Source organism: Halictus rubicundus, chromosome 4 (genome assembly GCF_050948215.1).
Source record: "Halictus rubicundus isolate RS-2024b chromosome 4, iyHalRubi1_principal, whole genome shotgun sequence".
In the NCBI taxonomy this organism is placed as follows: Eukaryota; Metazoa; Arthropoda; class Insecta; order Hymenoptera; family Halictidae; genus Halictus; species Halictus rubicundus.
In genome coordinates, this window is record NC_135152.1 from 1728239 (window position 1) to 1752182 (window position 23944).

General features: G+C 39.9%; 2 protein-coding genes across 7 annotated transcripts; one reads left to right on the top strand and one right to left on the bottom strand.

The window, feature by feature from the left end:
* The first annotated feature begins 433 nt into the window (after positions 1–433).
* Positions 434–5378, top strand: LOC143353119 (E3 ubiquitin-protein ligase MARCHF5). Of its 6 annotated transcripts, XM_076786189.1 has the most exons (9): positions 434–756; positions 869–927; positions 1403–1621; positions 1805–1958; positions 2052–2260; positions 2779–3097; positions 3176–3341; positions 3454–5215; positions 5248–5378. In XM_076786189.1, the coding sequence occupies exons 3-8, from the start codon at positions 1444–1446 to the stop codon at positions 3610–3612; spliced, it is 1185 nt and encodes a 394-aa protein (XP_076642304.1). In that variant the 5' UTR covers positions 434–756; positions 869–927; positions 1403–1443; the 3' UTR covers positions 3613–5215; positions 5248–5378. The 6 variants fall into 6 exon arrangements, with proteins under 6 accessions (XP_076642304.1, XP_076642302.1, XP_076642301.1 ...); XM_076786187.1 differs by lacking the exon at positions 869–927; XM_076786186.1 differs by lacking the exon at positions 434–756 and having other exon boundaries at positions 770–927.
* Positions 5379–5616: 238 nt separating this feature from the next.
* LOC143353120 (2-aminoethanethiol dioxygenase) lies at positions 5617–7700 on the bottom strand. Its single transcript, XM_076786193.1, has 3 exons — positions 7352–7700; positions 6837–7171; positions 5617–6741 (listed from the first exon to the last, which is right to left on the bottom strand). Exons 2-3 carry the CDS (start codon positions 7134–7136, stop codon positions 6349–6351), a joined length of 693 nt encoding a protein of 230 aa, XP_076642308.1. The 5' UTR covers positions 7137–7171; positions 7352–7700; the 3' UTR covers positions 5617–6348.
* Between the last annotated feature and the right edge of the window lie 16244 nt (positions 7701–23944).

The window sequence follows — 23944 nt, forward strand, 5'->3', positions numbered from 1 at the left end:
AAAAGCCCCATCTTTGCATTGTCGAGCAATGATTCGTCGCCTCCCGACCCTTGCAACCCTTGCCGCACACTGTCATTCGAGCTTCTCCTAGTGGCCGTTTGTAGCGTAAAGATCGATAGGAAGCTTCTCCTAGCGGCCGTTTGGAGCGTGGCGGACACGGAAAACTTGTTCGTAAGGCTGGCAGTCTTTCTAAATATCTCGTCGGTGCCCAGACTCTGTTCCATGCCAGAGTGGAAATTTCCTCTTTGTCCATGATAAAAATTGCCAAGGTTCTGTTCCATGCTAAAAGTTGCTCAGGTTTTTGTCCATGCTAAGAATAAGTAGGGGGCAGCACTATATCGGGAATACTGAAACCTCAGGCGTGAGCACTCTCATTCCTCTCTGTCATAACTACGTTCGCGTGGTCACCAGTGGTCACGCAACAACACATTGAAAAAAGTACTCAAAACGGTGTGAAGTTTGGCAATTAATTTCAGAAGCGAATTTTCAGTTTAAAATATTGGCAATATGAACAGCAATTCACATAACTTTTAGTCATTACTAATATTGGTATAAAAAGGAATTAATCTATTTGTAATGTGAATTTTAAAAACAACCATTTTTTCAGAATTGTAAACTATCAATAAAGGTTACGACATACACGAATCTTTTTTATTGTCATGTAATTATTTCTTGTTGTATTTTTAAACGATGTTAACGATTTCGTCACTTCATCGTAAATGTGCAACAGTGAATTACATATGAATGTTACTTCAGGTATAAATTAATGTTTTTTTAATTTCGATAGCATACTTGTATTGTCATTCTCTTATAATATTCTGAATATTGTTTTTGAGCTGAGATCAAAATAATACATATTAAATCGTAGAATTAATTCATCATTGAAGAAACATTTCGTGTAGTTTATAATGACACGTTAACCAGTCGGTAAGCAACTTTTAACCACATTTCGCTGGTTAAAAAAATGGTTCTGTATTTGTTATTTCAGTGTCGCGGCTTGATGTGAAAAAATCAATTGTTTCACCTGACAGAAATTTCGTTTGAGCATACGATTTTGATGTACCATTAAAATTATTTTTGCTTGTTTGCAATAAGAAATAACAAAGCATTTAATCGTAAATAAAAATATGTAGAAAGGTAAATAACCTTTAAATTAAAAAGATTCTGATGTGCAACAAAACCATATAGTGTATATGCATAACATCAAGAAATGTTCTTGAATTTTAATGCAAGTACCTGATATGACTACTGACAGTCATGTGGTCACATATACGTATTCTTAGTAATTTATTACTTCCTCTTTCTTTTCCAATGTGTCATTGAACAAATTGTCAATTCACAGTGTTTTGTAAAAGTGCACAATAGTATTGTGACATATGTTTCATAATACTTGTTTTTACAGGTGTAAAATGATAACAGAGTATTGAAAAGCTCATAGATACAATGTCAGACAACGATTCATTTCACATTTATGGGATCGATCGTCCTGGAGGAATAATAAGTATAGGATATTCTGGTATAACTGAGTCTAATATTAATCGTCTTCCAAATATAGAAGTAACTATAAGAAGGCATCTTTCTAATATAAGACCAGAAAGACAAGCTAACGCATCAAATAACGGTAAAAATTTTCATTGTTTACATTATTGTTAATGGATTCATTTGTAATCCATGATGTGTGCGAAGTACTTATTGTACATATTTTTTTTGTCAATCTAGATTAGTGTAAAAATATAATGCTACAGTATTAAAAATACTAGTATTCTAATTTTATTCTAACAAAAACACTATTAATTGTTAATAGAAGTATCCAATGTTCAAGTTGAAGAGGTTTTAGCCAATGAAGAACCACTGCCAGAACCTGCAGGAAGTACACAATCAGCAAGTGATGTAACCGATGGAGCATCTTCTCCAAATCAACCAGAAGTCAGTGTTCCAGCGGTAAACTCAGAAGATGAGTACGTATAGTATCCTATACTAATGTTTGATATGACATGAAAAACTAAATTTAAATGCATGTACATTGCATAAATAATTTTTATTCAATATAGCAGGAGATACTGTTGGGTGTGTTTTGCGACAGATGAAGATGATGCGACTGCATCCTGGGTAAAACCATGTCATTGTCGTGGTACAACTAAATGGGTTCATCAGGGTTGCATTCAGAGATGGGTTGACGAAAAACAGAAAGGACGTGCAGGCGCTAATGTAGCATGTCCACAGTGTAACACAGAATACATCATTGTATATCCAAATATGGGTTTGTTATCGTTTAATTATTCTTTCATTTGTTATGCAGGCTTTCCAAAAAGGTCAGGACCAAACTAGGTCAAGTAGGTAAAAAAAGTTCATGTAAACTTATGTCCAAAAGTCGAAGAATTATAAAAAATAGTTATAAATAAACTTTCATTGATGAAACGCCAATTACGTATTTACACGACTGAAAGTAAAACGGACGTCACAATAAGTGATAGAAGCTTTCAGCTGTAGGCCAAGTCATGTAAACATTAACTGCCAATGAGAATTATTTGTATGTGTCTGTGATTCTGTATAACGAGTCTTAAGAATAACTGCCCTGGACATCTTTGAACGCTTATAACTCTTCGGTAAAGCATTTTCAGACATAAATTTATATGAAATTTTTTTACCTACTTGACCTCACTAACACGTGGTACAGGTTTTGTCCTGACCATTTTGGACACCTTTTAATTATAAAAATGAAAACAATATAATCTTATGAAAATGGTATTTATAATAAATATATGTAAAATATTTTAGGACCTTTGGTAGTAGTATTAGACAACATTGACGGAGTAATTTTCCGAATTTGTCCGTACATAGCAGCCAGTATAGTTGTCGCATCTATGTATTGGACGGCTGTGACATATGGAGCGGTAACTGTAATGCAAGTAGTTGGGTATAAAGATGGTTTAGCCATGATGGAGCAAGCTGACCCATTAGTGTTACTAGTTGGTTTGCCGACGATTCCGATACTGTTGGTATTGGGAAAAATGCTAAGATGGGAAGATCAGGCTCTTAGCCTATTCAGACGACATGCATGTAAGGTTCCTATTCTGAGGTATTTTTTGCCAAATAGGTATGTAATCATAAATGTAAATGACTTCGATCAATAATACGTACATTGAGTTAATAATCTGTATATTTGTTATTTCAGTTATTCTAGTGATGATAGAGCCCAATTTGAAGAGATGCCACCCATGAGTGATCCAGTATCAGCAACGCGCATTCTTTGTGGAGCACTTCTACTACCCAGTATTGCCAGTATATGTGGCAAAATATTTTTCGAAAGCATACACTCCAATTTTCAAAGGACGTTACTCGTATGTGTTTGTTCGTTTGTTTTGTGTGTGTGTGTGTGTGTGTGTTGTGTTGTGTGTGTGTTAGTAGTCAAACTTTAAATAATTCTTAAAACTGTTTTATGGAATTTTACAGGGTGGTATAGCATTCATAACAATAAAAGGCGCATTCAAAATATATCATAAACAACAACAGTACGTGAGACAATGCCAACGACGTATAATGGATTATACAGATGATAATATTGCATTGTACAGAAGACAACAAAATTCTGACACCAATCAAACAAGTTAAATATGAAAGTCCGTGTGCTATTCTCGAAACACTGTACTTCCTCAGATTTAGAGGAATTCAACTTCTTAGTGTACTTTTATTATAAAGAGAAATGTCCAATGCTTAACTTTTATCTAACAATGTAAGTTTATGGGTACTATGATCAGATTTAACAAATACGTAAGATATACACATATGAGGATGGGAAATTGTTATTATACAGGGTGGACCATATAAATGGGGACACCTAAATATCTTTCGTATTTTCGATCCCATGAAATAACTTCTCAGGATAAAGTTATAATATTATAAGGGGCAAATGTAGTGAAACACAAAAAAATTTTCAGGTCATTTTTTTAATAAAATTTCAAGGTCATCGGTATTTTTTTAAATGCAACAGTATTTTTGTTTTACAATAGCATAATGGATAATAAAAAACTAAATTCAGTGGATACCATCTTTCTGATCTCGACGTGACCTTGAGCAAAAATAATCATGTTGGAGCAAGAAAAATGTAAAAGTTTAAAACTTAAGTGTTTCAGCCTGAATTATTTATTGTTTACGTCGTGATTGACAGCTATTGCTTTACAAATCATAATAACGTTCGATTTGGTGGCCATTCTCATTGATGCAATATTGCAATCTCGTAATAAATAGTTTGTAAGAATAGTCAATTTCCTGAGAGGTAATTAAATCACATGCTGCAATATCCATTGCCGCATATCTACTGGCATTGTAGGTTTATTCTTGTAGACAACACATTTTATTTTGCCCCATAAAGAATAATCTAGTGGTGTCAGATCCGGAGAACGGGCTGGCCATGCTACGGTTCTTCGTCCAATCCAGCGTCCAGGATATTTCATATGTAATACAGTTCTGGCAACTGTAGAATAATAAGTTTAGAAAATGAGCTAAAAAATAACATAAGTTAGGCTAAAACACGTAAGTTTTAAACTTCTACATCTTTCTCTCTCCAACATGATTATTTTTGCTCAAGGTTGTGTCAAGGTCAAAAAGATGATATCCACCAAATTAGTTTTTTATTATCTATCATGTTACGTAAAAAAATATACTGTTCCATTTTAAAAAATACTGATGACATTGAAATCTTATTTTAAAAATGACCTAAACAATTGTTTGTTCACCATTACATTTGCCTCTTAAAATAGTGTAACTTCGTCCTGAGAGGTTTTTTCATAGGACACTAAATACGGAAGATATGTAGGTGTTCCTATTTATATGGTCCACCCTGTATATATAATTCTAATTAGTAAATTATTATAATATATGTCTGGCATGAAATAATTAACTGTAAGAAATGTTATATCTCTTAAACATGTTAGTAGAACAACAATGATGTCTGTTCATCCTTCCTTGAATAGTAAATAAGGCGTATAAATTGAACTATGCTAATGATGGTTTTTTTTAGTGCAATTCTATTTCTTTATTACATCAAATTAACTTTTTCGCTGCAACGTTTTTTGTAATTAAGGGAGTTTATGGTTAGCAGCGAAAAGATTAATAGCTAAGAAAATAACGAAGTATTGTTTACTATATTAAAACTTTAATTTATTAGTAATGAAACTGTATATTTTCTGAAATCTGGAATGCGTACGTATCCTCTGTATCGAAAAAATACCTGAACCTACGATGTAGTGATTGCCTGTAATTTGCCAGATGTGAGAAAGAGAGCATATTCTTTGTAGAAGTTCATTTTTATTATGGATAAGTTTTGGAATAGATAACAAATTATATAATATATCCAATAAAAAATTTTACAAAGGGAACATTATCTTATGTAAATGCTTTATTTTCTGTAGATATAAGAAATTAGTAAAGATCGATTCAAATCAATAAACTGTGTTATTTTTGTAAATATAAGCAAATATGACATTACTGTGAAGATCCATCGGTTGACTTAAGTTTGTGGCACTCACAGTCGCTATTCCCAAAAATGTTCCTGGATAAAAAAAATCGCCATACAATACAAAAACGCAGGTGCTAAAGGAATTTTTCAAAAAAGAATTCTATAGTATACAAATATATTTATTAATATATTATTTTTCCGGTGATGTAAATTTTGAATAAATTAAGTACAATATTTATTTGAAAAATACTTTGCCTCGTTATTTTTAAACATTGTAGTTGTTTTTGTTTTTTCACATGTACCACACAGATAGTTAAATTAAAAAAAATATGATAATTTTTACATTATACAAAGACATACATATCTTGCTATACTTAAAATAACTACTTTTATACAAACAGAAATGTTGTTTCTATCCTATAACTAACAGATGTTCTTTTATCGCGCTTTACACATCAATTCTATGTACTATAATACATTCTTTGTTTACATCCTAGTTTTGTATGCCAAGGAAATAGTAAATTTAAAATAATGATTTATATGTAACATTTTTAATAACTATCAAACCAATAAAAATACAAAACAACATGCAAGTGATTCGTAAAAAAGAAAACAATTTTTGGAACGTTACAAAGTTTTAGCAATAATCAATAAAACTGAATACAATATTATAAAATGTAAAACAATTTTTATCGTATGAAACTTATGTGTTACTTTTAATTGATAACAAACTCATTAAAAATAAACAATAAGAATATACATTCAAGTAGAAATTAGATAATCATAAAAGCTCCTGGTACAAATAAAATTGTTCTTCAATTGTAAATGAATGCTGTAGAATGTACATTTCTTTAACAAATTGAACATAGGACACGTTTTGATGTTTCACGTCACATTAAAGGTGGCCCTGTGTACTTAAGACTTTCAGAGTCAAAATTTGGTGGTCCTTCAAATGCTAGTAATTTAACTTCTTCGATTATATCTGGCAAGTCCATGCATGATGTAGAACTAATAGTTTTGAAGAATGTGCATGGTCTTGGACCATTTCCAGAATCATCTTCGTCGTAAGGTGGACTAAGTATATCTAAAAATGCAGCAGGACCTTCGATGCATGAAATTTCATGCAAATTTTTATCCCAGGGTGTAAGAACACAAGCAGGTGAATTACTGTGCAAAGATATTGGTCGATGTCTAAATGCATCTTTTTCTTTATTTAACTTGATTATATGATCATCGTTTGTTTTCAAGGTGTAACTGTTCACTTGAACTGTACCACTAATTACCTGTATACACATTAAAATTAAAAGATACATTAGTCAACTCAGCATATATTTATATATATTTATATCTGAAAAAAGATAATATTTCATGTACATACCTTTAAAAAGCCATGCATTCCAGGGTGATCATGCATAGGCATTGTAACTCCATGTTTCAATATAAAAATTGAAATAGTCAAATCTTTATTTTCAAATATATTGATAACACACATTGGTGCGGATTGTATTTGTATAAAATCAAGAACTTGTTTGTTTAAATTGACATCTTCAGCTGTAATTTTATTCATTAAATTCCATAATTTATCAAAATTCTTTTGGCAAAGTTTGAATCCGACGTTTCTTCGTCCATCAAATGTTTTCAATGCTTGTTTCCATAAAATTTCGATCGCCGATGCCATGTTTCGAGTTTGTACTACTATTCTTCTAGAAACACCTTGTAAAAACCACATTGCTATTTCAATAATTTACTGGTAAAATATTTCCAAATAACTGGTAACTAAAGGACTAACGCTATGTAATCTTGATTATTATAATACAGACTCTTAACTAGCGTATAAAAGGAAAAATCAAAATTATTTTTAATTACAATTATATTAAAAGTTTGAATAAGTACCGTTAAATTATTATGCACAAATACGATTCACATTCAATGTTCTCCACCAAAATTTCATTGAACAAGTGTTCTATATAGAAATCAACAAAATTGTCACATTTAGAGGTTAAACGAGACGTATGTAGATTTCACTGTAGTTATGCATAACAATTTCGGAAGTGATATTACTATTTTTAAACAACAATAAACGATATTGATATATATTCCAGTCTTTTATGTACTTAATGTTTGGTCCTTGCTAATATCTCACACTTAATATGTGATTGACTACTCCATGCTAACATGGCTGTGTGATTTGATATCAACACAAGTCATGATATGTAAACATAAACAAAAACTTGGCTGTTTAAAGTCAATGCTATGTAAGCAAATATTCTATATTTTCTGATAATACATCACTGTATTAAAAAGTATTTAAGAAGAAAAGAAATCTTATTTATAAAAAAAATTTAATACATTATTATAAATATTGAAAAATGTGTATAACTATGTTGTACATATATCTGCATTGTTCAATCAAATATATAAATGCTGTCCAATCCTATAAGTTTATGTATATGCATTGTCACGTTGTCCCGATTTTCGGGCCCGTCCGACGGGAGAAAACCTGGGAAACGGCGGGTTTTTATAGGCCGTGAGGCCGGGCCACGCTCGGCCGCGCGATACGTGGTCCACCCGTGACAAACGGTATCCCGTAGACTCGATTTTCCGACGGATTTTATAAGGTTCGGGACTGGAAACGGGCGCCAGACACGCGCAAGTGTCACACGAACAATTCGTAACGAACGCGAGACGCGAATTACAATACCGAACCTACGTGACCCGCGCGAGGGCCTGAATAGCGGCAGCCGGGGCCAGGATTCTACGCGGAGGGAATACGGGACGTTTCCCGCGGCGGAAAGGTTTCTCACAATGAAGCGTACACGAGTTTGGGGCTTCGAGTTAACATTTATTTCATCCGGTCTTTACAAGGAGCTGCCGGGATCGCCCGGCAGCGGTGTAATCGAAGCCCGCGCGATTTGACAAGTTTGTACGACAGGTAGACGGTCGCTCGCGCTTTTTGCACCCGGGTATGCTTTCCTACGCGTCGAACTCGATCGCGGGCGCGATGTACGGCAGCCTCTATTGACAATTAGCCGGTCGAGAAGCGCCCGGGTTCCGATGATATACGCGGCAGCAAATGCTAAATGACTGTGGCCGTCGGAAGTAGCCGGAAAGGGCGATACGGCTTTCGTCGCGTCGTCCCACCGTGGGACGTCCCCAGATTGGATTCGCCAAAAATCGGTAACGGTACGGGCCCCCCGTCCGTTCACCGACCGACGGCCTCACCCCCTGCTCGATTCTATTCTGATCGCGATTCACGGCGAGCGAGGTCACGTCTTAAATTCGACTCGAAGTCCGGCCGATTCGCAAAAACGCTAACCGAGCCAACGCGAAAATCACAATAGTGTGGAAAAACCTGGTCGGCGCTTACCACTCGGCAACGTGGTCTAGTTCTGCTCCGCTGTCCCGGTGTTCAGCAGCCCTCTCTAATCGTATGTCTCGGCAGAACTACGTTTTCCCAAAATTACTATAAGACTGAAGCAATAGTAAAGCAACTATTCCGTACGAATTTCGGCAGCACAGTGACCTACTTCGCGAAGACTCGCCAACGCGGAAATGAGGCGTCCCCCACTATCCTACTTTTCCCTGCTCCCGCGCGACGCTCGAATCTATCGCTCGCTTTCGCGCGGCAGGGCCGCGCCCGGCGGTCCGGAGCCCTCGGCTACGGATCTATCGGCTAACGCTTTCCTGATGACACGCGTTGATTGGCCGCTTCCCTTGGAGAAAGACATCGTGCCATTCCCTCGACGGGTGCTTGTAGCTTTCCGGGACGAGGCGGCGACGAGGTCGAGATGATGTACGCCTCAGACCCGTAATTCCTCGGCGGCGCCTCCGGGTTGGCAGGCCCGGGGTCCTCCTCGTTGTCTTCCTGTAGGGCGTCCCCCGTAGCCGTCCCCTGAACGTTTTCCCTTAGGATTTTCCGCGCTCCTGGGAGGGTCGGAAAAGGATCCGGGTCCCCCTGGGACCCGGCCACGGTCCTGCAACTTCTTGTCGCGCCAAGTGGCGCGGCATTTAAACCGCGTCAATATCCAATCTGGGATCTCGGACGCTCCCAGGGAGATCGATCACGTCCACCGTTATCGCGGTGGTGCTGCCAAAGGGCGGCCCGGTCTTTCGATCTAAGATCTGAGGAACGTGGACAACTTTGCCACGTCACAACTCCTCCCCCCCCCCCGGGGAAGACCGGGCCATACCGGTGGCAGCCACCGACCAGGCTTCCGCGGGCTCGGCAGCGTAATCTCAATCTGGGAGTGTCCGCCGGTTCACAAAAAAAACTGAATTGTCACAGACAAATACCCATCACCAATATTATCTACGACAAATACTTACGGAACGAGTCACAAAGATTCGGGCGTGACATCTGCTTCCGGCCGGCACCAACTTACACCTATTCGCGAGTGCTTTAGTCGCGCGCAGAGGGAGTTCGAGGGGTTGGGTACGGTAACGCGAAATAGATAGCCGGTTCCTTTCCTTACGGCCTTTCTCGCTCATTACTTTTCGCGGCACTTCGCATCCTCGGCATTCTTATCTCCCTTCATCCTACGGCAACTCAACTTAATATACGGGCCTATTGGCGACGATAACGAACTTATCACTTCAATAAAAAGAATTTTCCTTTCGGCATCGATATAAGTCTTTACCAGGCACTGTTCTGCCTGCCCGTCGAACTTGGGGCCGCGGTTGGGGCGGGCGAGGCGGTCGGTTCGGCATCGTTCCTACGCGTTCTTCTTAGGGCCACTAAGCTTGGTGACCCCAGAGGTGATCAGGTCCACCCGCCTTCCAATTCTGTCCGCCTTTCGGACACGTCTTGATGGTATTTCCTAGGCGGCCGCAGCGAAACAGTCCGGCTCGTACAGTAGCGTGCCTTATGGTCGCGGGCTCCGCACCTCCAACACCCGTTCTGCCGGTTCCGTAGCTCCGGGGTGATCGGTCGTTGTACGGCATCGGGTGGAGGGGCCACTTTCGGCAACGTCCAGACTGTGGCTTCTCTTCGGGGTTCCCGGGAGTACGTGTAAGCGGCCGACTCCCAACGTGGCTCTACTCGGGCCTTTCGGCGCTGGTCCGTCGCCTCCTCTGCCTGGCGTCGACGGAAACTCACTAGCCCGATCCAGTATTCCTCCTCAACGGCCTGGAGGGCCCGGCTGCTGCCTCCCCCAGGGGCTGGACGGGGTCGTAAGCGACTGGTATGTCTGTTTGCCCGACCTGGTGGCGACTAACACCGCGGGGTCCAGAACTTCTGGGGGCCGCTCGTGTATTGGGGGAGCGGCACGGCATTTCGCGCTGATTTGCGACTGACCCTTCCCCTGGCGGGGTGGCCACCTCCTGTTGGCTCGGAGAACCGTCCAGCGGCAGATCCTCTATGCGATTGTCGATGGTGTCGTTTAGTCCCCCGGCTGTGGGGTCCGGCAGCTGGTCCGATTCCGGGCGCTCGTCGGCGGACTCATACGCGATGGCAGAGCTTTGTCGTTCATATGACGAAGGGAACGCTTTCAGGTCACTTATGTGGAGATCTTTGCCCAAATCCTTGCTTGCTTGCGTGGCTACTCGATACCCTACCGGCGAGATCTTTTTCGTTGCAATCACGGGCCCTACATACTTCGGCACTAATTTCGCCGCACCATGCTGCGCTGCCGTCGATAGGACGCGTTGCCGTTTTAAAACCCGGTCCCCTTTCCTCGAACTCCCGATCGCGGTGTCGCAAATTGCAGTGACGCGACTGACGGTTGTACGCGTCTGCTAAATTTTCTATTACCCAGCTCCTTAGCCTCGGCAGCTGGGCAACCCGCTCTGTCCACTTCGTTGTGGGTCCTACCTCGAAGTCTATAGGCGGTTCCGCATTCGCTCGTACGCATTTGGCCGGTCGCGGTTCTCGCCCGAAATTTAAAAAGGCTGGGGAAGCCTGTAATACCGAGTGTCGTGCTGTTGTCGGTCGGCAGCACGTCCGGGGTTCCCCATCGGGAGAAAACTAACCCCTTACGAACCTCGGCAACTTTCGGACGGGCCGCACGTCGTAGCGGGGCGCACTCAATCCATTTTGTGAACAGATCTTATATCACGAGGAGGTACGCGTGACCGGACCTGCGAGGAGGGAACGGGCCCATAATGTCGGCAGCTACCACTGACCACGGCGTGTTGATACGGCGCCGACCCATCAATCCGGAAGGGAGTGTCTGCTCCACTTTCGTGAGTTGACAGGTAGTACAGCGTCTTACGTATTCTACCGCAGTACGATACATGCCGGGCCAGTAGTAGCGAATCGCGATTCGATAAGAGGTCTCATCAATGCCCCGGTGTCCCGCTTGCGGGCTGTCATGCGCCTCCTGCAGGATCTCGGTTCGGCGTTCCTCGGGGACAACTAATTTCCATTCGTCCCCGTCTTGCCCTAATGTTTCTGCGATCAGAGGATCGGTTCTTCGGCAAAATAATTCCCCGCTACGAACGCACCAGTCTTTAAATTTTTCCGGGTTTTTCTCGACCGCCGCGACTTTTCCCTCGTACCAGCTCGCGCGTACTACGGCAGCTATCGGAGTTCCCCCCCCCCAATGACACCCCCACCTTCCAAAAACGCGCGAGAGTGCATCCGGCACCCTTCTAAATACGCGCGAAATTTTTGTACCGCCCAGACTACCGCTAGACATTCTAATTCCTTCGCGGAATATTTTCTCTCCGGCATCGTGAGAGATCTGCTGGGAGCGCGATTACTTTTTCTATACCCTCTACCTCTTGTTTTACAATGGCGCCTAACCCTACCGTGCTCGCATCCGTCTGCAATGTGAAAGGGATTTCGAAATCAGGGCACGAAAGAGTCGGTGCGGTCGCGATCGCATCCCTTAAGGTTTCAAAGGCGGTTTGTTGTCCGTCCTTCCATTCCCATTCCCGATTTTTCCGCAATAGGTTGTTCAGCGGTTCTGCAAGTGTTGCGAATCCCGGGATGAACCTCCTATACCAGGATGCTATTCCCAGGAATCGCCGCACCTGTTTCACATTTTTCGGAGAAGGATACGTCAAGATTGGTTTTATCTCATCGTTATCGACCTTTAACCCCTCGTGACTGACCACGAATTCTAGTTAACGGACTTGCTGTCGGCAAAATTCGCATTTCTCGGGATTAATTCTTAATCCGGCATCTTTAATTCGTTTTAGCACGCGGTCTAGCCATTCAAGATGTTCGTCGAACGTTTTTGTTACGACCATTATATCGTCTAAATATTCGAATGCGTGGGGTTCCATTTCTGGCCCTTTTAAACGATCTAACAAATGTTGGAAGGTGGCCGGTATTCCCGTGAACCCGTACGGTATGCGGCGGAAATGAAACAATCCTTTTCCCGGTACCGTGAACGCCGTGATTTCGCGACTTCCCGGTTCTATCGGAATTTGGAACTACGCCTAGCTGAGGACTAGAGTCGAAATGCATTTCGCAGCTCGCAGCTTGTCTAGTATTTGCGTCGTGAGTGGTAGTGGGTACGCGTCTTTCCTAAACTTTGTTTCTCCGTATCGCTTAATTTTTCAACCCTCAGCATACGGTCGCGTGGGGGTGTCTCTGAACGGAAACGTTTTCTCCGGCCGCTTCGCCAAGTACCGTATTGCCCGATGGTATTCTGCGACAATTCCTAATGACGATATTACCTCTGTTCTTAATAATATCGAAGTTTCTAGGAAAGGCCATTAATACCCGGTGTTTATGTTTTGGTTACCTCGCTCGGGCCTATGGCCTTGTCGCGGTACACATCCGAACAATGGACACCTTGTCCCAATCGGCAACACAAAAACTATCTCTAAATTCCTCGCTAATGTATCGAGTGTGTTCGCGTGTTTCGAAATTCTATCCCGGCAGCACGAATTTATCTTTCGCTACGCAGGGCTTTCCCCAGCAATTTTTACAACGTTAATTATAATTTGTCGCTAATTGAAAGGATTCGAGAATAAAAGGCTCTGTTTATAACTATAACTGGAAAAACTAAATTAACTTTATTATAAAACACAACGTCTGAGAAACTCTTCTATGACCATACAGCTCGAACGCCGGCCAACGAATAAGAAAACAAAACACTGTTCGCTTACCGGTCGCATCATCTGCGCAGCGCTTCCTGCGCAGCGTCTCCACACACACAATATAAATGTACCATATATCTTAACACGCCTCCTTACATTTATATTGCACACTTGATCTCATACATATTTGCTTACTCTACGTTTAATAGTTTCCTAAACTTTTCGAACTTTTCTCTACATAATGCTTTTGTAAATATGTCCGCAATATTTTCGTCCGTTGCAACCTTACATACTTTAATCAAATTTTCTTTTACGCTTTCGTGCACATAATGATAATGGATCTCTATATGCTTAGAGTTTTTTGTAAAATTTCCATAATTCGCAATTTCTATTGCTCCAGAATTGTCCTCAAAAATCTTTACAGGATCACACACTTTGACATTAAAAATATTAATTAACTCTCGTATAAACTTGACTTCACTAACTGCTTCAGATAGTGCTACGTATTCAGCATAAGTAGATGCTTTTGTTACGCTCTTTTGTTTCCTTGATTTCCAATCAATTACATTTCCGTAAAATCTAATAACATACCCGGAGGTGGACTTCCTGTCTACACAGTCATCAGCCCAACTTGCATCTACATAGCAGTCTATAATTTCACAATCTTTATTTCTTTTATAATTCAAACTCAATTCTTTGGTTAAATACAAGTATTTCAATATGCGCATAGCATATTTCCAATGTGTCTCATTATAACTATTTTGATATCGGCTTAAATAATTTACACTATGGCTTACGTCAGGTCTGGTGTTTGAGCTTATATATAATAGAGCACCTATTAAGTTTCTATATTTAATATCCGATTTGCAATTTTCACTCTTTTCTAATTTGAGATCTGTTTCCATAGGAGTACTATACAATTTACTGTTCTGCAGTTGATACTTACTAAATAATGACTCTATATATTTAGTTTGGCTTAACATCATTTCGCCTTTTCGATAGTCATACTTCACACTTATACCGAGATATTCTTTGACTTCACCTAAATCTTTCATTTTGAACTTTTCTGAAAGAGCTTCTTTTATACTCTGAATCTTTCTTTTGCTTTTACCACAAATCAACAAATCGTCTACGTATATTAGTAGATATATAGCTTCTACACCTTTTCCATGAGTATATAAACAATTTTCAACATTACTTTTTCTAAATCCTAAGCCTATTAAGTATTCATCAAAACATTTATACCACGCTCTTGGGCTTTCTCGTATTCCATACAGAGCTTTTAACAATTTACAGACTCTACTTGTTCCATCATTATAACCTTCAGGTTGACTGACATATACTTCTGAGCTTATTTTACAGTTAAGAAATGCTGTAATTACATCCATTTGCTCTATAATAAAACCATACTGGCAACAAAAAGACAACATGACTTTTAAAGTCTGTGCTTTTGCTACAGGAGCGTATATGTCATCAATTACATTTTTCTGTTGAAAGCCTCTTGCAACTAACCTTGCTTTAAATGTATCGTCAGACTTCCTTGCATAAACCCATTTTACATCTATGACTTCTTTTCCTTGTACTCTATCGACTAATTCCCATGTTTTGTTTTCATTTAAACTCTCTATTTCTTTGTTCATAGCTCTTATCCAATTTTTAGAATTTTTACTATTTACCGCCTCCTCAAATGCACATGGAGTGTCTATTCTACAATAGTTTACATAAATATTACTTGAACTATTCTCTGGGTATCTTATTGGACTTTTTCTTTCGCGTGTAGATCTACGTGGAAACTTTAACTCTAGGTTTTCAGTCTTTCTTTTTTCTTCCTTTGGTTCGACAGCATCCTCAAACACATCAACACTTTCATTATCACTATTATCTTCCTCTAGACTAGCATTGCTTTCAATATCATCATTGTAACTAATACCAATACACTTTTCATCCTTTTCTATAATGTTTACATGTCTAGCAACTACTATTTTGTTATTTAAAAGAACCCTATATCCAACATCGCTATATCCCAATAGAATACCCATATCAGCCTTCGCGTCCCATTTAGAAACTCTACACTGTTCTGGCCTTTTTACAAAAACTTTGCTACCATACAAACGTAAATTTTCTACATTTGGTCTTTTTTTGAAGAATATTTCATACGGAGTTTTCTTTTCTATCGTAGACGCTAACGTCCTATTTTTCAAATATGTCGCTGCACAAATTATTTCTGGCCAATATCTTTTATGCACATTTGCCTCTGCTAATAGACAACGTGCCATATTCATTATGGTTCTATTAAATCTCTCTGCAGTACCATTCAGTTCATGTACGTACGTTGGACAGCTGTTTATAATTATTCCCTTTTCTGAAGTAAATTTATAGAATTTGTTATTTAAATATTCTTTACCATTATCGCATCGCAATACTTTAACTTTCTTTTCAGTTAAGTTTTCAACTTCATTAATAAATCGTACTAAACTATCGAATACTTCATCCTTAGATTTTATGCAGTAAACTTTGGCTATTTTACTGTAATCATCGATAAAGGAAACAAAATATTTTTCTCCTTTTAAACCAGTTGTTCGAAAACTACCACAAACATCAGTATGAATGATTTCTAAGATTTCTTTGGCTTTAGTTCTATGATTACTGAAAGGTAGATTATGCATCTTATTCTCAAAGCAGGTCTTGCACTTCATGACTTCTGAACCCAAATCACCCGGAATACCTGTCAACAACTGTTGCTTACTTAATGTATTTAGATAGCCAAAATTTACGTGTCCTAACATTTTATGCCATTTTTCTTTCAAACACATGTTTACTTTATTATTGTTATTGTTGCAATTGACTGTATTTACTATCTTTTCTCTGTTATCTAATATGCTCTTTATCTTGTACGTTCGATTTTCTTTAAACGCTACAGCTATTAACTTATTATTTCCATCTATTATTTTCGCTATATTTCCCGTTGAAATAATCGTATTTTTATCTGTTAATTTTCCAAAACTTATTAAATTTGTATTCATTTTTTCCGCATAGAACACATTGCTCATTATAACTTTATTCCGCTCGCCAAACGCATTAAAATAACTCACTACAGTTCCTATTTTCGTTGCTTGTATATATCTATTATCACCTAAATATATATTGACAGGTTCTTTGAGCACAACACTTTTTTCAAAAAACTTTTCATCGTTGATTATATGATCGGTACACCCGCTATCTAGTAGCCACTCTATTGTATAGTTTTCTAACCTTTTTATCTCACTGTTCTGTGACACGTGCACTGTTGCTACCCAAGCGCTTGCGCCGAATCCGCTCTGCTCATGCGTGCTTGTTCCTTGTCGACCACGGAAACTACCGCGTCCCCTGTCGTTCCTGCTCCTTCCGGCCCTGCCTCGGCTGCGACTACGTGTTGATCCTCGCCATGTTCCACGATTGAAAGCATTATTTCCTGTTTGGCCGCCATCTTGACAGTCACGTGCAATGTGGCCGGGTTTTCCACATTTGAAACAATTTCTCTCTTGTTCCTTTTTCACAGCGAACACGTTAGATCTTGCTTCACCAATGTCATTATTATTTTTCATTTCAGCCAGTTGAATTTTGTTTTTAACATAAGCTGCTGTTTGATCCTCTTCTTTCAGAGTATCTACTAAATCACCAATATAACTGTATTGGCTCGGCAATGTGTTAAGCATATAGTTTAGCTTTTCTTTTTCATTTATTTTTGCACCCGCACTTCTCAATTCATTTATTGATTTTTCGAAGTCACCGAAAAATGTTGCTGTATCGCTATACTTTTCTAACCTCATCTTTTCTATTTTATTTCTACACACTATTTGTAAAGCCGTAGATTCCTTTAAGTATATCTCGTCTAGTTTCTTTATAATACTTCGAGCTGTAGTTTCTTCAGAGACAAATTCCAGTTGTTTATTCGATATGGCGCTATAAATATAATTTATCGCTTTCAAGTCCTTTTCATCCCAGTCTTCTTTTTCGGCTTCCACTTTTTCTCTGGTTATTACTTCTTCACATTTTTTAAGCTTTAGAAACATTGTAATCCTTTTCTTCCACATGGAATAGTTTTCGCCATCGAATACTGGTATCGTGATTTCCTTTTTGTCCATCTTGAATTGTTCTTTGTTCTAGAACGTTCCTTCGTGTTCGAAACCTTTTCTCTTTCACGATACTTTACCACTTAATCAAAAAACAGCCAATTTAACCACGCTCTGCTACCATGAAAGGATTCGAGAATAAAAGGCTCTGTTTATAACTATAACTGGAAAAACTAAATTAACTTTATTATAAAACACAACGTCTGAGAAACTCTTCTATGACCATACAGCTCGAACGCCGGCCAACGAATAAGAAAACAAAACACTGTTCGCTTACCGGTCGCATCATCTGCGCAGCGCTTCCTGCGCAGCGTCTCCACACACACAATATAAATGTACCATATATCTTAACACTAATTCTGTGTTCTTTCGCTAATTGTTTTCGCTATTTTCGCGAGATTATTTCGCCAATTTCTCGTTTCGCGTTCGCGAATATTCCTTTCACAAATGTAACGACTACCCTGACGGCACGTGGTTCCCGTCGGCACAAATTCTACGAGACGTTCCTTAAAACGTCCCTTCCATCACCGCAAATTACATGCCTAAATTACATCATTGCAATAACAAATGAAATAATCAGTACATTACAATATCATATTAACAATTTCATTTCAATATCATTCAGTGCAATTCAATAAGACATCAATAATAAAAAAAAATCTTTCAATAAGGCATCACAAATAATTTAGTTCAATATATCATCGTAAATAATTCTCCACTTCATCAAGTATTATCTTTCTATTTTTACTTGCATTGCCGAAGAAATAAATTAATCATAAAATTACGGTTTTGCGAAAAATGTAACAAAATAAATAGTGGATTGACAAAACACCTATAGACGTTACAGAATAAATTAGAAAACAGGATAATAAATACGAGGTAACAAAAATAAAATCACGGAATAACAAAATAAATTAGAAAGCAACGGAATAAATACGCGATTTACTAACTAAAATCAAAACTTAACGAAATAAATTAAGAAATAACGAAATAAAATGAAAACATAACGGAATAAATTACGAAATAACGAAATAAATACAAGAATCTCGGAGTGACTAAATCGGCAGCCAATTTAATTAATAGTGGAACTGACATTTTTAGCTTTTCATCAGTTGTACTATTTTCCTCGTAATTAATTACTCAAATCTATACTTGATTTCATGGAGGTTCACCTCATTGAATGGTCATTATACGTAGTTTTCTTCCCCTTTCATTTCCCAATTACGCAGAATGACCCTTTCTTAAATATCCATTGAACATTTCATAAATAATTTGACCATGATCGTAAATAGAATTTCACAAATCATATGTCACAGTAAATAACGTTTCATGAACAATATCATATCATCAATAGCATTTCATAAATAAATAGCATTTCACAAATACAATATGCAACATAATATCTCATTTTACATAATTTCGGTGACGTTGGCTCGCCTTGCAGCGTTTCCTATTCGTTCGCGAAACGGGTATTTGTCTTCGCGACGCGACGGTACCGATCACGTTCCGACTTTATTTCCCGGCAACCAGACAGAATTTTCGTGAGAGTCCCGCACTCTCCGCGTATCTCTTTACGATGGAAAAGCCCTTGGATAGTTTACTTTTCCGCGAGATATCCGAATGTTCGGGCGCCAATTTGTCACGTTGCCCCGATTTTCGGGCCCGTCCGACGGGAGAAAACCTGGGCAACGGCGGGTTTTTATAGGCCGTGAGGCCGGGCCACGCTCGGCCGCGCGATACGTGGTCCACCCGTGACAAACGGTATCCCGTAGACTCGATTTTCCGACGGATTTTATAAGGTTCGGGACTGGAAACGGGCGCCAGACACGCGCAAGTGTCACACGAACAATTCGTAACGAACGCGAGACGCGAATTACAATACCGAACCTACGTGACCCGCGCGAGGGCCTGAATAGCGGCAGCCGGGGCCAGGATTCTACGCGGAGGGAATACGGGACGTTTCCCGCGGCGGAAAGGTTTCTCACAATGAAGCGTACACGAGTTTGGGGCTTCGAGTTAACATTTATTTCATCCGGTCTTTACAAGGAGCTGCCGGGATCGCCCGGCAGCGGTGTAATCGAAGCCCGCGCGATTTGACAAGTTTGTACGACAGGTAGACGGTCGCTCGCGCTTTTTGCACCCGGGTATGCTTTCCTACGCGTCGAACTCGATCGCGGGCGCGATGTACGGCAGCCTCTATTGACAATTAGCCGGTCGAGAAGCGCCCGGGTTCCGATGATATACGCGGCAGCAAATGCTAAATGACTGTGGCCGTCGGAAGTAGCCGGAAAGGGCGATACGGCTTTCGTCGCGTCGTCCCACCGTGGGACGTCCCCAGATTGGATTCGCCAAAAATCGGTAACGGTACGGGCCCCCCGTCCGTTCACCGACCGACGGCCTCACCCCCTGCTCGATTCTATTCTGATCGCGATTCACGGCGAGCGAGGTCACGTCTTAAATTCGACTCGAAGTCCGGCCGATTCGCAAAAACGCTAACCGAGCCAACGCGAAAATCACAATAGTGCGGAAAAACCTGGTCGGCGCTTACCACTCGGCAACGTGGTCTAGTTCTGCTCCGCTGTCCCGGTGTTCAGCAGCCCTCTCTAATCGTATGTCTCGGCAGAACTACGTTTTCCCAAAATTACTATAAGACTGAAGCAATAGTAAAGCAACTATTCCGTACGAATTTCGGCAGCACAGTGACCTACTTCGCGAAGACTCGCCAATGCGGAAATGAGGCGTCCCCCACTATCCTACTTTTCCCTGCTCCCGCGCGACGCTCGAATCTATCGCTCGCTTTCGCGCGGCAGGGCCGCGCCCGGCGGTCCGGAGCCCTCGGCTACGGATCTATCGGCTAACGCTTTCCTGATGACACGCGTTGATTGGCCGCTTCCCTTGGAGAAAGACATCGTGCCATTCCCTCGACGGGTGCTTGTAGCTTTCCGGGACGAGGCGGCGACGAGGTCGAGATGATGTACGCCTCAGACCCGTAATTCCTCGGCGGCGCCTCCGGGTTGGCAGGCCCGGGGTCCTCCTCGTTGTCTTCCTGTAGGGCGTCCCCAGTAGCCGTCCCCTGAACGTTTTCCCTTAGGATTTTCCGCGCTCCTGGGAGGGTCGGAAAAGGATCCGGGTCCCCCTGGGACCCGGCCACGGTCCTGCAACTTCTTGTCGCGCCAAGTGGCGCGGCATTTAAACCGCGTCAATATCCAATCTGGGATCTCGGACGCTCCCAGGGAGATCGATCACGTCCACCGTTATCGCGGTGGTGCTGCCAAAGGGCGGCCCGGTCTTTCGATCTAAGATCTGAGGAACGTGGACAACTTTGCCACGTCACAGCATACATGTACATATGTGTACACTCATATATATACAGGGTGAGTCACCAAGCGTTAGCACCTCAAATATCTTTGTTGTTTCTAAAGATACGTAAAATATGGTAAGGACAAAGTTAAATGGTACAATGGGGCTGACACGATGCAAAAAAAAATTTTGTTTTTATGTCATTTTTTTGGAGATATCAAGGTCACCTTGACTTTTTTAAATGGAACCACCCTTTTTTAAACACCTACAATGATAGTCCCTTTCATTAGGAATTCAGTGACTATAATTAGTCCAAAATCATTCAAGGTCAAGGACAGAAAAAACGTATAAAACTAAAATATGGAAGCAGAATACGTTTATCACGGTTGAGACTTGTAGGAAATAGTAAACATACTATGGTCGTAGTTAAAGTAAACATACTAAGGTCCTTCAATGTTATTCAGCATTCTTATTTACTATCAGTATGTTTCCAAACGCGATTCCGCTATGTTATATTCGATGACTGAAAAGTGTGATATGATCACGATTTACTGTGAATGTAGAAAAAATGCAGTGCAGGCCCGACTACTTTATGAAGAAAGGTACCCCGAGCGAAACACTCCTTCTAGACATACTTTCACTAATACGTACAGGTTGTTTCGAAGTACTGGAAGTGTACATGCAAGACAGTACAAACGGAAGAATCCCACGACTAATGAAGACAATGAAATTAATATTTTAGCAGCTATAGCTGTCAATCCTCACGTGAGTACGAGAAAAATTGCCCGGGAAGCAGGCATAAGTCAAAGTAGCGTAATACGAATTCTGGCCCGACATAAATTTCATCCGTTCCACATATCGCTCCATCAAGAATTGCACGGGAATGATTTTCAAAATAGAATTAACTTTTGTCAATGGGGATTGCTTCAAAATCATTCATTTTTTTTCTAATGTCTTGTTTACGGACGAAGCAACATTTACTAATCATGGCTCAATTAATCTACGGAACGCCCATTATTGGTCTGTGGATAATCTGCACTGGCTGCGAGAAATTGATCATCAAAGACAATGGAGCGTAAACGTGTGGTGTGGTATTTTGAACGACAAAGTAATTGGACCATATTTCGTTAACGGAATGATGACGGGACAGAAATACGCTCAATTTTTGCAAAAAGATCTGCCAATTTTGTTAGAAGATGTCCCTTTACAAAATCGCTACGATATGTGGTACCAATATGACGGTTGTCCTGCTCATTATGCACGAGTAGCAAGAGAAACGTTGGATTCTCGATATCCAAACCGATGGATTGGACGAGGCGGAACAGTTTCATGGCCAGCACGTTCGCCTGATTTAAATCCACTGGATTTCTTTTTATGGGGTCTGCCAAAAGAGACCGTGTACACGGATGCTCCAACAACAGTTGAAGATATGCGTCAGCGTATCATCACAGCATGTACGAATATCACGTCGGACACACTTATCAGAGTTCAACATTCCTTCAGAGCTCGTTTACAACAATGTATCGACGCAGACGGCCATCATTTCGAACATTTATAAAATACAGGTATTCTGCTTCCATATTTTAGTTTTATACGTTTTTTCTGTCCTTGACCTTGAATGACCTTGGACTAATTATAGTCACTGAATTCCTAATGAAAGGGACTATCATTGTAGGTGTTGAAAAAAGGGTGGTTCCATTTAAAAAAGTCAAGGTGACCTTGATATCTCCAAAAAAATGACATAAAAACAAAATTTTCTTTTTGCATCGTGTCAGCCCTATTGTACCATTCAACTTTGTCCTTACCATATTTTACGTATCTTTAGAAACAACAAAGATATTTGAGGTGCTAACGCTTGGTGACTCACCCTGTATATATATATCAGAGAGGAATGAGAGTGCTCACGCCCGGGGTTTCGGCGTTCCCACTTTCGTGACATCGCCGCTTTAGCATGGCACAGAACCGGCCAGTCTTTTAGCATGGCACAGAACCGGTCAGTCTTTTAGCATGGCACAGAACCGGTCAGTCTTTTAGCATGACACAGAACCGTGTCGTCTTTCCTGGAACAGAACCGGGCCACCGACGAGATATATATAAAGACTGCCAGCCCCGTGTTAAACTGCGAGTCTCAAAGTGGGTCCCAGGTGGGTACTGGGATCGGTCGGTAACGGCCCCAACATCGAGATACTCTCGTCAGTTGTGGAACTAAGAACGTGGAACTATCACTGATCTCAAATACCAACTTCGTTAAACATGCCGCGCTCGCTACCTAAATAGAACATTTGCTCGTGAATTACGGAAAAAACGTCAGTGACAGAGGCAATAAATAAACGTATAATGCGTAGAATGAAAATAATTATCTTTTATTGTACAATTTCATTACACTCTTATTGCCTTCTTATTTTCCATATTATTCACCATTGTAATCATTATTTTATAATCGATAGTTTATAGGTGTAATTAATTAATTTGGAACTTATTGCCATATTTATAAAATAATGATTATTCAACAAAATATATTCTGTAATAGTTATAGAATAAAAAAAAGAATAAATACAATATTCAAGTAATGACAAAATTCAATCGTTCTTATTGTGATCCGTAGTAAAAAAACAGAAAATTAATTTGTTTACTTATTTAACCGATAATACCACTTCTAATGCTGAACTGCAATTATTCAAGTAAAGGTAGTAACGAAACAAAAGTGTTATGTAATGAAACTAACTTTCGACGGCTCTTATCCATATAAAGCTATTTGGTGGCAGTATTATTGCTATTTATACAAACACACAGATACACAAATTCTTATATCTTGCAATGCACGTTGTTTTTTTCTCCGTCAACCGATTTCGATGAAATTTTCAGTTTGTGTATCACTAACATAGAGGTAGAGATAAAAGTTTTGAAAAGTGTCTGTCATTTTAAGTTTTAATTATAATTTTATTGTTTGCTATTTTTTATACCTTATAGAATTGTTTCTTTACATTTAATATTCTTTATATTTTATCAGCAATAAACTTTATGTATAATCATTAATGGTATTGTTAAATTTAATTTTCTGTGAGTAATTGTCAATACATATACA

Bases quoted from the DNA above. Each gene is read 5' to 3' on its own strand.
- LOC143353119 (XM_076786189.1), top strand. From the start codon at position 1,444: ATGTCAGACAACGATTCATTTCACATTTATGGGATCGATCGTCCTGGA. The intron at 1,959-2,051 runs GTACGTATAGTA...TATTCAATATAG, and splicing joins GCGGTAAACTCAGAAGATGA to CAGGAGATACTGTTGGGTGT. The intron at 3,098-3,175 runs GTATGTAATCAT...TTGTTATTTCAG, and splicing joins AGGTATTTTTTGCCAAATAG to TTATTCTAGTGATGATAGAG.
- LOC143353120 (XM_076786193.1), bottom strand. From the start codon at position 7,136: ATGGCATCGGCGATCGAAATTTTATGGAAACAAGCATTGAAAACATTT. The intron at 6,742-6,836 runs GTATGTACATGA...ATGTGTATACAG, and splicing joins GAATGCATGGCTTTTTAAAG to GTAATTAGTGGTACAGTTCA.